The sequence below is a fragment of the Vigna unguiculata genome, chromosome 2 (assembly GCF_004118075.2).
Source record: "Vigna unguiculata cultivar IT97K-499-35 chromosome 2, ASM411807v1, whole genome shotgun sequence".
NCBI classification, from domain to species: domain Eukaryota; kingdom Viridiplantae; phylum Streptophyta; class Magnoliopsida; order Fabales; family Fabaceae; genus Vigna; species Vigna unguiculata.
Genome location: NC_040280.1, coordinates 7,296,293 through 7,310,976, shown reverse-complemented (window position 1 = coordinate 7,310,976; position 14,684 = coordinate 7,296,293). Strand labels below are relative to the sequence as shown.

Below are 14,684 nucleotides of genomic sequence, written 5' to 3'. Positions count from 1 at the left end.
AATTCACTGCTTTTAACCTATCTCCAAATTCAAAGACAACTTTTACTATTAACATGTTCTAGGGATGGTCTTATAATGGTTGACAATAAGGAAAATTAACAATTGTTGCCTATTTATATTTTAGAAAAAAATTAATCTCTTCATATGGTTGTTTAAAATAAAAAATAAATGCTATGGTGACATTACTTTTAATCACTTGATTATAGATGTTAGTTACTTTAATCAGAAGTTAATAATACAAATAAATTCTAAAAAGGAAAATTTCCTTGTTATTTTATTATATACACATCACAACGATGAATTTAATCTTAACATATATATACGAAAAGACAAAATTCTCTGCTTTTTTGACCAAAATTTCCAAACATTTCATATATGTATATGATAGATGACATATATACATTTAACTTAAACAAATACATCCAATCGAATGACAAACTAAATTCGAAATAAATTAAAATGTTTTATGACCCTATATTCTTAAAAATCAACTTCACCACCATGAACAAATTCTTACTTTTACATATTATTGTGTCCTTACATAAAAGAAAAAGGAAATTATCACCAACTAAAGAATGAATCACTTTTTTGTGTGTGTAGAATGTTCCTTTTTCAACATTTCAAACAAACTTCCATCATAAACACCTCGGATTGTTTCCTTCTGTAGTAAGCCACTCTTGTCTTTGGCAACTTTATAAAGGATTTTCCATTCTACCAAGCCACCAATCCTTTTATATACATGTTAATATTCTATTATTAGAAAATAATAATAATAATAATAATAATAATAATAATAATAAGGGTTAGATATATTTCTTGGTATCAAATTATTGTAAAAAAATTGTGTTTCATATCTAAACATAATTCTAAAATATTTAATCTTACATTTTATGAAAGTTACGTAAATATTTTACTATTTCTATTTAGTTTAGAAATGAAACACAATCTTTTGTAATTGTTGAAAATGAAAAATATATCTCACCTTAATAATAATCGATCAATGGTGAAAATGTTAAATTAAAAGACAAATTTATACCTTCCTTTGATATCTTTGGGGTCTCTATTTGCTTGTATCATCTGCATTAGCTCATCGTATGTTAGGGCATTTGGTTGAGTATGTGCATGTTTGGTGAAAATGGCTTCAAATTTTGAGGGAACAAACCTAAAAAATGGTCATAAATTAACTATAATATTGGCAAATATTAAAACCATAATATGAAATGTGGAATACTGTGTGAAAATATTTAGCTACCTTCCTTCAGTATCATAGACTCCAGTGTCACTGCCATGTTTGCCCAATTGGATGTTCTTAATTTCAATTGGGAAAAGTAAAGATGGAAACTTTCCCTAAAACACAAGAAAATGTTTTAAGGAGTTTATATATTTGTTTTCAAAATTAGATTGATTATTCCAAAAGGCTAAGATACTTATTATAAGTTTAATGATCCAATCAATACTGAATTAGTAATAGTAAGTTATTATAACAATTAAAAAACACACAACAAAATACTAAAAAGTATAATAGCAGAATTTTATGATATTAAAAACTAAAATAAATTATAAATTTATATAATTTTCTAGATTTAAAATAAAATATGTTACTATACTCAAGTTGAAATTTCAACATTATACATCTATGTTTACTAATAATAACAAGTATATAGATAGGATAAAAAAGAAAATAAAAAATATTTTAGTTCTCTTAAATTAAAATAATATATTAATGAGTTTTTTTAATCTAATTTTAATCCATTTTATCATTTTTCTTTACTACTTTGCGGTTCTATTGTTGATTTTTTCACCTGATTTTGTGTTATAGTTTAACATTTTTTGTTTACTTTTTTATCCAACCAGTTTTCATTACTTTGGTAAAATTGATCGGACGTGACAGACGAGTTCATCAATCTATCTATAAAAAAATATAGGTTGGATTGAAAATTGGGATCCATTTTGGTTTGGTCTATGTAACTTGTCATATAAGTTAAAAATGCTAGTTAATGCGACTCTCTTCGTTGGTTCATTCTTTTAGATTAAAATTTTAGAATAAAAGTAATTTAAAAGATTAACTTTTCTATATTAATTTTTTTTAAGATGTGTAAATATATAATTGTATTATATTTTAAATTATTAACACTTACAAATTAAATTTTAATTATTAATTAAAATAGAGTAATTTAATATAGAAATATAATAATTATTTTAATTTATTTAATTAAAAACATTGATTAATCCAAAGTTTAGAAAATATTTTATTTATTAAATATGTTTTTAATATTAATTTATATATATATATATATATATATATATATATATATATATATATATTAACAAATTTTAAAAGTAATAATTTTTAAAAAATTGAAAACAAATTAAAAAAAAGTGATAAATAAGCTCAACTCAATACCGAATGAGTTATCATCCGTCCATAATCCATTTTGGACGGATCAATGATGACCAAATCAAAATGTATCGAACTGATCTCTTTTATCACCTCTACTTGTATTCACTTTTACTTCTACTTAATTAGATGTATCAAAAGCGTCTATAATAATTTGCGCCAATTTATTGATGATAAAGTGGTACAAAAGTTTTGACATATTGAACCATACAATTTATTTAATTCGAAATATCTTTTTTAATATTATAATTCTTGGTTTGAACACATATGCCCTCATATATCAAATTATGGACAATAAATCTTGATCATTGCAATTATTTCTTTTACAGTTTTTACACTTATTCTATAGTCATTGGCCGAAAGACTTTATCTTGAAAATCATAATTGACAAATAATAAACTTCTAATAAAATTTAAACATAAATAATAATAGATATAATGAACAAAGTTAGATCCATGAAATTTATTTTCAAAATACCGAGGTTAAACTAATAAAGTTGTTTTTGCTAATAAACATAAAAATTTAAGAAAAAAAAATAAGGAATAAAGAGAAGTACTGGACGAGTAGTTTGACTAAGACCCAAATTGATGAACAGAGAAAGTCCAACGGACGAAAAGATTCCATTTCCAATTTCACGTAACCCTGCATTTAATCATAAATAAAAATTTTAATGTGCTCTCTACAATTGTTTTTCATTTTTTCTTTCTTTCCCATAAGTTACACAATTTTTTTATATATTTTCTATTAATTTTAAGTCATTTTATTTTTCATCTTACATGTTTTATAGAGAAATTCATCCAATCATTGCATTTAAAAAGACATTTACTGGTGCCAAAAATTTTAAAATGCAGTAACGCTAAAACCTCCAAAACTTCTACCGTGAAATGCTGGCACAATGACAATATAATTTTTTTTTTCAATTAAACACGAGATACATGTAACTAGTTCACATTTATTCAAAATTAATTAATTTTTTAATAATGTTAAATTTATATGAAATTACTATTTTTGGACTTTTTTCAAACAATTAATGTACAGAAATAATCATTTATAACAAAAATAAAGAAATTACTAAATCATTTTCTTAATTAGTAATTTGCATTTATTGGCTTAATTAAAAATTTGGTTTTTATAGTTATGAGTTATTCATTTTGATATCTATGTTTTACTCTATAGTCTTAATATAAAATCTTTTATTTATTCTATTAAATTGATGTTAACACCGTTTAGAAGATGATAATATAAAAATTTGAAAAAATGTCTAAAGGTGCTAAAATGGAAGATGAGTCAAATTTTGACACATGACATATTCAAACAATATTAAAACCAATTTAACAAAAAAATAACAAATCAATTCTATTTGAAAAAATATCATGACTCAATTGAATTAAGAAAATATAAAAATCAAAGTGGAACATAAGTTTAAATATAAAAATCAAATTACTAATTAAAAATTCTCTGCTTTATCTTTTAATTAGGAAAAATAAATATTAAAATAAAAACTTACATTAAACATATATCATGGATGTGCAATGAGTAAAACCAAAAGAGTAAATGGTTAGAGAAATAAAATCACTTATACATATAGTTAGAGGTGACAATGTGAGCTTGACTAGGTGGATCGGTCCGCAAACCCCCCCCAAAAAAGCAGGGTGGGTCGAGATATTAAGTATGTTGGTATGTAAAAGTCCAACTCATATTACTCGTAGTCCGCGTAGACCAGAGGTGAGGTAAAGCAGGCTGATCCACGACTTGCATAATAATAAATAAATAAAAAAACTTGCTCTTGTGTATGTTGGCTACTTTCCTCTTAGACTGGCGTTCCAAATTCATGTATGAGTGAAGAAGACAAGTGTTATATATTTTTGTATATGTTAAAATTTGAAGAATTCGTCGTACACATAAAAAATACGAATATAGTATGAATATGTTGAAAATGTTAGATTATCAATTTATTATTCAACTTTCCAAAGTTTTTGCTTATTTTTGTGAACTTGTTAATGTTTTTTAATTTGTTGAACATTGAAAGCTTTATCATAAGAAATTAAAAAAAAAATGTCATCCCATGAGCCACAACCTATGCAAAATGTGTTAGACTTTTGAGTTTGTATTTTCAAAGCGAGATGGGCCAATCTGACCTACATTTTGTGACCAAGTGTGGAGCAAGCTTAAACGGGTCGAACCAACCCGCATTGCCAACCCTATATATAATTATATTCTAAATGGTATTAATACCAATTTAACAAAATGAATCTATTTGACTCTTTTTTAAATAAAAAAAATTGAGGAAAAAAATTGAAAAATACACGAAATGAACACCAAAATATTAGAAAAGAAAAACCTATTAAGCCTTAAAAAAATATAAATCTATAGTAATCATGAGTGAGGAAAGTAACCTTGAAAAGTTTCCCATGGATAAATGACACCATCGTGATTCTTGTCAAAGAAAGCAGCATGCTTCTGCAAAACGTTTTCGTGAAGTGGAGTTGGTTTCTCACCACCTACTTAAAAAACATAACATAACGTTATATGAATATTTTATGAAAATAAATATTCTCTTAATGTCATATATAACATTGGAGTGTCATTTATGAGTAATTATCTCTTAAAAATAGGATGAGAATATTAAAGGCTGAAAACAGAAATAATTTTGTGATTAATTGACTTGTTAACAAATATTTAGGTAAAAAGATAATAATTTTAAATTTTAAAGGGATGAAAATTAAAGAAAATATTGTATAGCAACTAAAATAAAAATGGTCTTAAACTTATAAAGACTTTATAAATTTCAAGTTTAATAATAAAAAATTCTATTACAAGAATTCTTTTTCTTTCAATTTCGTCGTACTATTTCAAATTTTCTTCATTTCATCTTAAATAAATGTTAGTGTAATATTCTCTATCAAATTTGTAATAACTTCTTATAAAAGTGATATTTATTGTTTGCATTACATATCAAGGAGTTATGGTTACTAGTGAAACAAATCAATAATATTACCATTAATATAATATATTAAACCGGAACAAACTTATTAAAACCATTCAAAATAATAAATAAAGAACTAAAGAAGTTATTAAATATAAATTTTTCAAGAGTAAATAAAAGCACAAATATATGAAACAAAATATTTTATTTTAAAATATAGAGAATTGCATTGCATACCCTTTTGTTTTGTGGTTTCCAAGGGATGAGAAGAAGCCATGTGAATAGGAAAATTGGAAGAAGAAAAGAGCTTTGATTTCTTGGTTTGAGTAGAAGAAGCTAGTTAAGAATTATAAGTAGTTGAAATGGTTAAATTCATATTTATAAGTATATGCTAAACATAGGGTGTGTTTGGCTTAGCGTGTAGGAAATGATCACCACCCTTAGACACAACGCATTTGGAAAAGCCATTTTTTTTATTAATTTTATAAGGGAAACAAACAATGCTTTATCTTAAAACACTTGTCCTCTTATGCAGCTAGGAACAAAAAAAGTGGAGTGATAAACTAATCAATTCAGATAAACCACAAAAATCACCATAAAAGAATAAAAGAATATCAATATGTATAAAAAATCTATATTTTTTATATAGATTTCTTTGTTTTTATATTATTTTATTTGAATTTAAGATTGAAGGAATTTAAAATCGTTTAACTGTTATTTAGAAGGAAATAAAAGAAGAAAATAACTGAAACAGTTTTACATGTATTAAAGAATACATCAAGAAGTAAATTGTGATAAAAAAACATCTTTGTACATATATTGCTATAATATAAATAGATTTCTAATCCATTATTATTAATAAAAATGGATGTATATTTAAATTTTAAAAAATTTTAAATTTACTTTTTAATTTTTAACACTAAAAATTATGATATTATGTTTCAGTATTATTTTATATACTTGAATTATTAAAATAATTTTATTTATAACCGGCCTAATTTTAAAAATGTTACTAGATATTTACCCTCTAACATCATGTTCAAAGCTAACTACACAAAACTAAAGCTAATAGGAAAATATTTGTTAATATTTATTATTATTATTATTATTAGATATTATTTATTTTGGGTTTTTATTATTTATTATAAAGAACAGTAATAATCATTCTTTTCTTCCACGTTATCTATCTGCATAAGTATGCAGAAAAGGGATGTACTTTGGCGTGCACACAACACAATGGTTATTACTGAAGTCAATATTCGACAGAAACTTTCAAGTGCTTCATAATGAATATTTTTCATTTATTTGCACTTCTTCTGGGTCAAGCTTAGAAGCATAAATTTTGTTGTGTTATTATCTTATTTTAAAATTAAGAAAGAATCATTTATGTGCATATATGATGCTATAAAAAGTGTAAAAATAAACATATAACTGTATTCATTATAATACTCTAAAAATTAAATTAGTAAACTTATGAAAGAACTTATACAAAGCTTATAATAATATGCAATACAACCTAAAATACACACGATATATACACATAAATATTTATACCTACATAGTGAAAATAAAATAAAAAATTTTATATTTATATTATGTTTCAAACATTATTCTTGTAATGTTTATATTACGGGTGGCAATATGAGTCTTGCCCGTCGGGTGGCCAGCAGACCTACTAAAATAACGCGAGATGAGTTAGACTAGTGAATCCACAAGCCCGCGCAGTGTCCGGCCCATAGAAGTCTGTAGCCCGTGCGGGCTGGTCTGCGGTCCGTGCGGACTGACTCGCAAGTCCGCATAAAAAAAACTTGTACTTGTGTATATCAATTACTTTTTTACTGGGTTCTTGCATTAACGTTCCAAATTATTGTAAGATTGGAAAAGATAAGTATTATCTATTTTTTAATGTGCTAAAATTTTAAGAATACGTCGTGTATGTCAACGTATGAATATGAATATGATGAAAATGTTGAATTATCAATTTATCATCCAACTCCCCAAAGTCTTTGCTTAATTTTGTGAACTTCTTAAAGTTTTCCAATTTTTTAAACATTGAAATTTTTATCATAAAAATTCAAAAACAGGTTGGCCCGCACTTATACGGGACGGGCCATACTTTTCAACCTGCGTTGAAAATGCAGGGCGGGACGGGCCAGCCTGCATTGTTCGGGCCAAGTGCGGGTCATGTCGGCCCACATTGCACCCCTAGTTTACATACATAGTATAGTTATCGTTGTTAACAAAACAAATAACACATACAAGGTTATGCTAATGACATAGGAGAATAATATAAAAGAAAACACTTCATTAGCAATCTACAAACAACTTTATCGATGAAACTCAAAATCATGGATGTAATCTATTAAAGATATTCAGCAAAAAAAAAAATATATCAAAAGATGTCTTCCGAAAGACTCATATTAAGCATGTTTTACCAAAGATAAACATTTGATCCAATCTAAAAAACAAATTTACAAGTGAACCAAAAACATAAGACCAAGCTAAGTTCATTATAGCCTATACCATACATTCACGCTAGTTGCGGTGTGTGAAAACTCCATTTGCTTCTTACCACTTTATATCTTAGCCTATATGACTTGAATTATGAGTGAAGAAAGGGGATCTCTGTTACGATATAAGTGTTAATATTTATTTTTTTAATCAAACAATAATTCACATATCATCTTAGATATGTGACCACAAACTCTTATAAGTTTCATCATTCTCATGTCAATTTCAAATCATCACACATCCTTCATATGTTTCAATGAAAACTTAAAAATACTCTTTCGCTCAAGCAACATTTGGCTCGATCAACGAAATAATTAAACATATGTTGAAATTCACTTAATTAGAATTCTATTTGCTCAGCCAAAATACTCAACATAACAAGTGAATTTTGGTTCGTTTAGCAAAGATTTTTCTTGTCTAACAAATGACCACTAGAAGATTTTATAAACATAATTTCATTAAGTAAGATTATGACTTAACCAACGACTCCATACACTTAAAAGAAGAGAAGGAAAGAATGAAAAAGAGATAGTTGCATGACATCACACATAGAAAAAGTATAATATTTAATGGACAAATATTACCTGCATAAGATGAATTGTTAAAATATTTAGATAAGAACAATATAATTAAAAAGCACATGACGTGAGATATACATAAACTTATTAAGTCTATTAATTTAAGTTTGTTTACAAGAAAACATACTTAAAAATTGTGCAGTGGCAGTTAAGTAAATAAAAGCTAGTTATTGAAGTATGATGTTGACCACCAAACTTAAATAAAAATAGTTTTACATCTATTATCTTTTTAACAAACTTAAATTAATTTTTACATCTGTAAATTTTTTAATAGACTTAAAAATGTGTTATTTTTACATCTCTTACTTTTGTAAGAGACCTAAAAAAGTGTTTTAACCCTTGAACATCTCTTATTTTTACACCATGTTTTCACTTTTCACTTGCTGAACTCTTACCCTCTTTCACTTTCCAACCTTTTCACTCCACAATAGCAGCAACAACATTCCTCCAGCAACATTCTTTAATGAATGATGGGTAAGTATAGGCTACTTAAAAAGCTCACAAAGATCAAAGGTCAGAGTCCTCTCAGGTGTACACGCACAGTTTACAAAATCCAAATCAAACTTAAAATTTGCATAATAATTAAGGAAAATTATGTTTTAACAGATTTTTTTTGACACTTGACAAAATTTTCATAAATAAAATTAAAATATATTAATTTTTTATTCTTTTAACAAAGATAAAGTAATAAAATAGTATTTTTTTACCTAAATTAGTAGTTTGTCAAAGTTTGTAAAAAAAACTTTGTTTCCAATAATTAATTGCACATATCCGTACTTTCGACATCACCAAATATTTGGCTGAGATTAATTTTATTTTAAATGATTACCTAACTACTTTTATGGTTAAACCATACATTTGTCACACTTTTAATATCTTTCGGTTATTTTTTTTATTTTAAGCTCAATTTATAATTATTAAGTTATTTTAAGATTATAATTAGTTTACAATATTAGAATATATATATATATATATATATATATATATATACTTTTTTATATTAATTAATTGTTAAATTTTTTACAATTATTTAATTGTTGATTTTTTACTATGTAAATTTGAGTATTCTTAAAAGTATTTACTCAGGATAAATTTATGTTAATAAATGAAATTTATTTTTAAATTTATCTATTGATAATACATTTTATTTTTTAATAAATCTTTTTTGTAATTTATAAATTGATGAACTAAATTTTGATATATATTTATTTTAGTTATCCTAACATCAAAAGTAGATGCAAGATTCTTCTGTTTATGAAGATGATGACATGAAAGAAGCAGAGGATGATTCTATGTCAAAGTTTATGGCTATGGTACCTAGGTTGATGAGAAAACAAAAAATAGTACAATCGAACTTCAGAGTATTTGAACTCAAAAATATAGTACCGATCAACATTAACTTCAATGATGTATTTGAGTTGATTGGCAGAGAATGGTTGTTAAACATTTATATCATCCAATTATGGTGCATGTAAGTATTAATGTCTCTTCTATATTTACCATATAGAAATCTATGACATTTAACTTATAATTCTTTGTTCTAGGTATATGAGCACAATGAGTGTGGAGCAAAGTCAGTCACATGTATACGAGTTTCTTGAGCCCTAAGCCATTCAAAAATTTGGGAATACAAAGGTTAACATATAACAATACATGCAAACATGGATGCCCACCTATGTGTTTACTTGGCTCCATACATTGAAGAGCTAGTCTTACCAAATGTATCTTTCCTTTTTCAAAGTTATGGTAATTATTCAACTAATCATTTGCCTTTTATTGTAGGTCGCATTGGCAATTAATAATGATTATTCTTGAGGATTGCATAGTTGTTTGGTTTTGTTCTTTTCATAAGAAACCCAACAACGAACTGGAGAACTTATTACAAGGGTAATGATAAAACTTTTATATCATCTATAAGTACATAACAATTATGACTAATGTGTCATTAATTTAACTAAAGTTGTGAGTGGCACAAACATTTTATGTCAAAGAAACAAACAAAAGCAAGTTCAAATTATATTTCCTAAGATGATACATCATTTAAATGTAAATTTAATTATTTTATGTGCAAGTTATATGATATGAAGTTTTCTTTCTTTTATTACAATGGAATAGGCAAATTAGTTCATAGGAATGTGAGTACTACACGATGCATTTTATCAAAGCTATTGTTCAAGCATGAATTTACGATATTTGGACAACGGTAAACACTTATAACTAGTGCTTGAATTCTACGATTTTAGGTGCTCCATTACATAACAACATTGTTTGTTTTAGGAGTTCGATGATCCATCACCAATATCAACGGAGGCCATTGCTGAAATAACACATCAATCGATAACTTATCTCCTCCAACATGGAGATTAGGTTTTGATTAAGAGTTGTTTAAACTTTGTTTAGGTTATGTTTAGATTTAAAATTTTAAGCTAGACTTTGTTTAGACTAAAAATTTTAAATTAGTCATCTAATTGTTTATTTTGATTTGGAACTTTTTATTATGTACTTGAATTGAACAATTTGAAATATATATTTTGTTCTGCGAAATTTGTTGTATTTTAGGTTTTGGTTTTGTCATAAAACAATTAAAATAAAAAATAGCAAATTTAAGCTTGTTATAGTCACAAAAGACTTAAATTCGATGCCATTTTTATTTAAGGTCTAAGTTTAGTAGGCAGTAGCAAACTTAAATTTTAAGTTTGTCATTCAATAACAATCTTAAATTTTAAGTTTGTTCTTTAACGAACTTAAAGTTTAGGTTTGTTACTAACTGACAAACTTAAAATTTAAGTCCGTTGAATCTTAGTCTGTTGTAAAACAGATTTGAAAAGTCCAAAATAATAGACTTAAAAGAACACATTTTAGATCATAATCCAAATTTTTGTTTGATAAATCAAAATGTAAGCACAACCAAAAACCTTAAGAAAATCATATTTGGAGTTTTATTAAAAGGTTTTTCATAAGGTGAAAGATTGTTTAAAACATACATATGAAGATTATTATGATATAGACAACACTAAAAAAAGTTTCACCCTAAAACCCTTTAGGCAATGATGCCCTAACCATGAGAGATAAACAATATTAACCACATGCTTATGCTTTCTTTCAATAGAGCCATTTTGTTGGTGTGTGTATGTGTGGATAAGTGAGCCTACGTCTAATATTGTGAGTGTTGAGATATTTTGCAAGACATAAGAATTCCTTAATATTGTCAATTTGAATAGCTTTTAATTTGTGATTAATTTGATTTTCAACAAATATTTTAAAAAGGGTGAAAATAGTTGAAACTTGAGATTTAGATGAAGAAAATAGATCCACATAAATTTAGAACAAGCATATAAAAAAGTTATGTAATATTTTGCATTACCAATACTAGGCATAAGGGAATGACCCCAAATGTCATTGTAAATCAAATCTAAAGGAGTATTATAAAATGTATCTTATTTGGAAAAGGGATTCTGATGCATTTTTGTTTGAACACAAGACTCACAAAAATATTAGAAATAACAATATAAGTTTTGTTAACATGAATATTATTTTGCTTCAACACTTTCTGGACAATTTGATAATAAGCATGTCCGAGGTGGAAATTCCATAAAAGAACTATAGAATTTACAAAAGTGTGATTAACACTCAAAGTGGGAGAATAGTAGAAGGGGTAAAAAACATATAATACATCTTTTATGAAGCCTAAGCATAATATGTTTTTTGTCTGAATTATTAACATAGAAAACATTAGAATAAAATTCAAAATACACATGATTGTCTTGGCAAATTGGTAACACAAATTAGATTTTTTGAAAATGAGGAATATGCACAAGATTTTTTTTAAAACAAGTGTGTTTTTGTGTGTGACTTATGAAAAGTAGTAGAACCAATATGGGAAACAAACATACCCTCTCCATTACCTAAAGTGATCGATTCATTTCTAGTGTAGGAACACTTGGTTGTAAAATTATTAAAGTCATGAGTGATATGGTGCATAACACCACTATCCAGATACCAAAAAGGATCATTAGAGTGGAGGGTGTTCCCATATTTGAAGGATTATCATCATGAATTTTTAAGGAACAAAGTTAAGATTGGTTAGCAGAAATGGAAAGTTGAAAGTCATGTTCAAACTTCTGCCAACAATTTGTGACAACATGACCAAACTTGTTTAAAATTTGACATTGTGGTTTCTGTTGTTGCCAAAAACTTCTTGGAGCATTCTTAATGTTGTTGAAATGTTGGTTCTTAATAAATGAGGTGTTTCCGTTTGTAGATTTGTTGTTTCGCTGGTAGGATTGATGAACTTTGTTTCTATATGTGTTGCTGGAACCAAAGATGATGACGTTGTTTATAATAACAAAATCAATGGTTTTGTATTTTTCAAGACGCTCTTCATGGAACAAGAGCACAAACTCTATTTCTTCCATAATGCAAGGATTTGTGCAAGTGAGAATATAAGTGACAAAATTGTCATAGTCATCATAAAGACCATAAATAATTGCTTCAATGTGGTATTCTATGGAGATAGAAGATTCAATAGCTACCAGGGTGTCTACAATCTTCTTGATATCAAGAATATATGTAGCGACATTTCTATCCTTTTTAGGTGTTCTAAGTTGAATCTTTAAAGATTTTACCTTTGTTCTAAATTGAGATGCATGATAAACGTGCAACTTCTTCCAAATTTTAGAAGAGCAATGGTGAGGCCAACCATTTGAGTGAGAATAAACATGTCCGTAGAAGTAAGATGCCAAGCAACCAAGAGTTGATCTTGTTGTTCATATTAGACATAAGCGGGATTAACAATGTTATGAAGGGCATTATCAGGATTAAGGTATTTGGGAGAGGTATATTGACCATCCAAGAATTTGAAAATTTGTAATCCTCTAATTGTGCAAGCACATGTTACTATCAGATCAAGAAGTTTTTAGTGGTAAGTTTGAGGGAGATAGGTGTGTTGAAAGTGTGAGTGTGGTAAGAGGAGGTAATATTGGTGGTTTTAAATTGTGAGTAGAAGAAGATTTTTCAAAGGCCAAGACAATAGTTGTGATTACCTTGTAAGGAAAAGAAACAAAGAAAGAGAGAAAGGGAAATAGTATTGAATAACTACGAAAAATATTTACAAACAAAATGTTAACTAATGTAGTTATACTAGAGGAAAAACACAAATATATAACATAATCAATTTTTATGTGTTATATTACTATACACTTCATGCTAAAAGTAAAAAGAGTAAAATATTGTCTATTTCCTACACCATCATTATTGTTACCATCATTGTTTCACCTCCTGTCTCCAGGCTACTAAAGTCATTGATATGAGAATGAGGAAGAAAAAAGAACAAAACAACATGTTTGATGGAAATCTTATTTCAGAAAGTTTGTTACGAAATGTATAATACATAATTTAAAAAAGCTTGTTTTGAAAATCTTGTTCCAAAAATTAAGTTTTGAAACTCATTTCATTAAAGTTTGCTTTGGAAAGCTTATTTTTTAAAAAGATTATTCCAAGAAGGGTTAAATATGTTTTTGGTCTGTCAAGTTTCAGTGAATTTTGGAATTAGTCCCTCTTCGAACTTTTATACCAATTTAGTCCTTCATCTTTAGAAATACGTGAATTTAGTTATTCTTATCAAATTTTGTTAGGTTTATTTGACATTTTAAATGCGTTTTATGATAATATTTGAGTTAACATTAAAGCAAAAATGTGTCAAAGGGTGTAAACAATTCAAATACTATCATGAAATGCACTTGAAATGTTAGATAAACCTAATAAAATTTGGTTAAAAGGACTAAATTCACGCATTTTTTAAAGATGAAGGACTAAATTGGTCAAAATTTTTGAAAAGAGACTAATTCCAAATCTATTAATAATACAATTCAACGTAGCAAAAAGGCAACTTTTTAAATGACCCACAAAAAGCAAAACACACAAAATTAACTCAAAATAGCATTTTCTAACACTCTATTTGTTTGATAAGTGGCAAAGCCTCGCGATGACACGTGTCACTCAATTTCTAAACTCTAATTTCTTCACACTCCACTCTTCTCTCACTCTCTGTCGTCAACACTCTTCTCTCACTCTCTGTGTCAACACTCTTCTATCACTCTCTAGCGTAACCCTAACAACTTTTCTCTCACTTTCTACCGTCACCCTACTTTCTTTCACTTTCTTCACACTCAATTTCTTTCACTCTCTTCACACTCAACTCTTCTCAACCACACCATATTCATCTCCGATCATGTTTTTACATTCTGATTTCACATTTTTTAGGTTTTTTCCG

The 14,684-nt window shown here is 26.9% G+C and overlaps 1 protein-coding gene across 2 annotated transcripts; it reads right to left on the bottom strand.

Annotated features, from left to right (window-relative positions):
• Positions 1-343: 343 nt before the first annotated feature.
• On the bottom strand, positions 344-5,674 carry LOC114173119 (probable peroxygenase 4). 2 transcript variants are annotated; one of them, XM_028057349.1, is made up of 6 exons: positions 5,562-5,674; positions 4,795-4,899; positions 2,955-3,040; positions 1,253-1,347; positions 1,037-1,162; positions 344-728 (listed from the first exon to the last, which is right to left on the bottom strand). In XM_028057349.1, the coding sequence occupies exons 1-6, from the start codon at positions 5,599-5,601 to the stop codon at positions 581-583; spliced, it is 600 nt and encodes a 199-aa protein (XP_027913150.1). In that variant the 5' UTR covers positions 5,602-5,674; the 3' UTR covers positions 344-580. The 2 variants fall into 2 exon arrangements, with proteins under 2 accessions (XP_027913150.1, XP_027913149.1); XM_028057348.1 differs by having other exon boundaries at positions 4,795-4,902; positions 5,562-5,666.
• Between the last annotated feature and the right edge of the window lie 9,010 nt (positions 5,675-14,684).

Coding starts and splice junctions, on each gene's coding strand:
- LOC114173119 (XM_028057348.1), bottom strand. CDS start 5,601: ATGGCTTCTTCTCATCCCTTGGAAACCACAAAACAAAAGG. Junction 1,163..1,252: donor GTCTATGATACTGAAGGAAG/GTAGCTAAATAT, acceptor ACCATTTTTTAG/GTTTGTTCCCTCAAAATTTG. Junction 729..1,036: donor CCCAAAGATATCAAAGGAAG/GTATAAATTTGT, acceptor TGTATATAAAAG/GATTGGTGGCTTGGTAGAAT.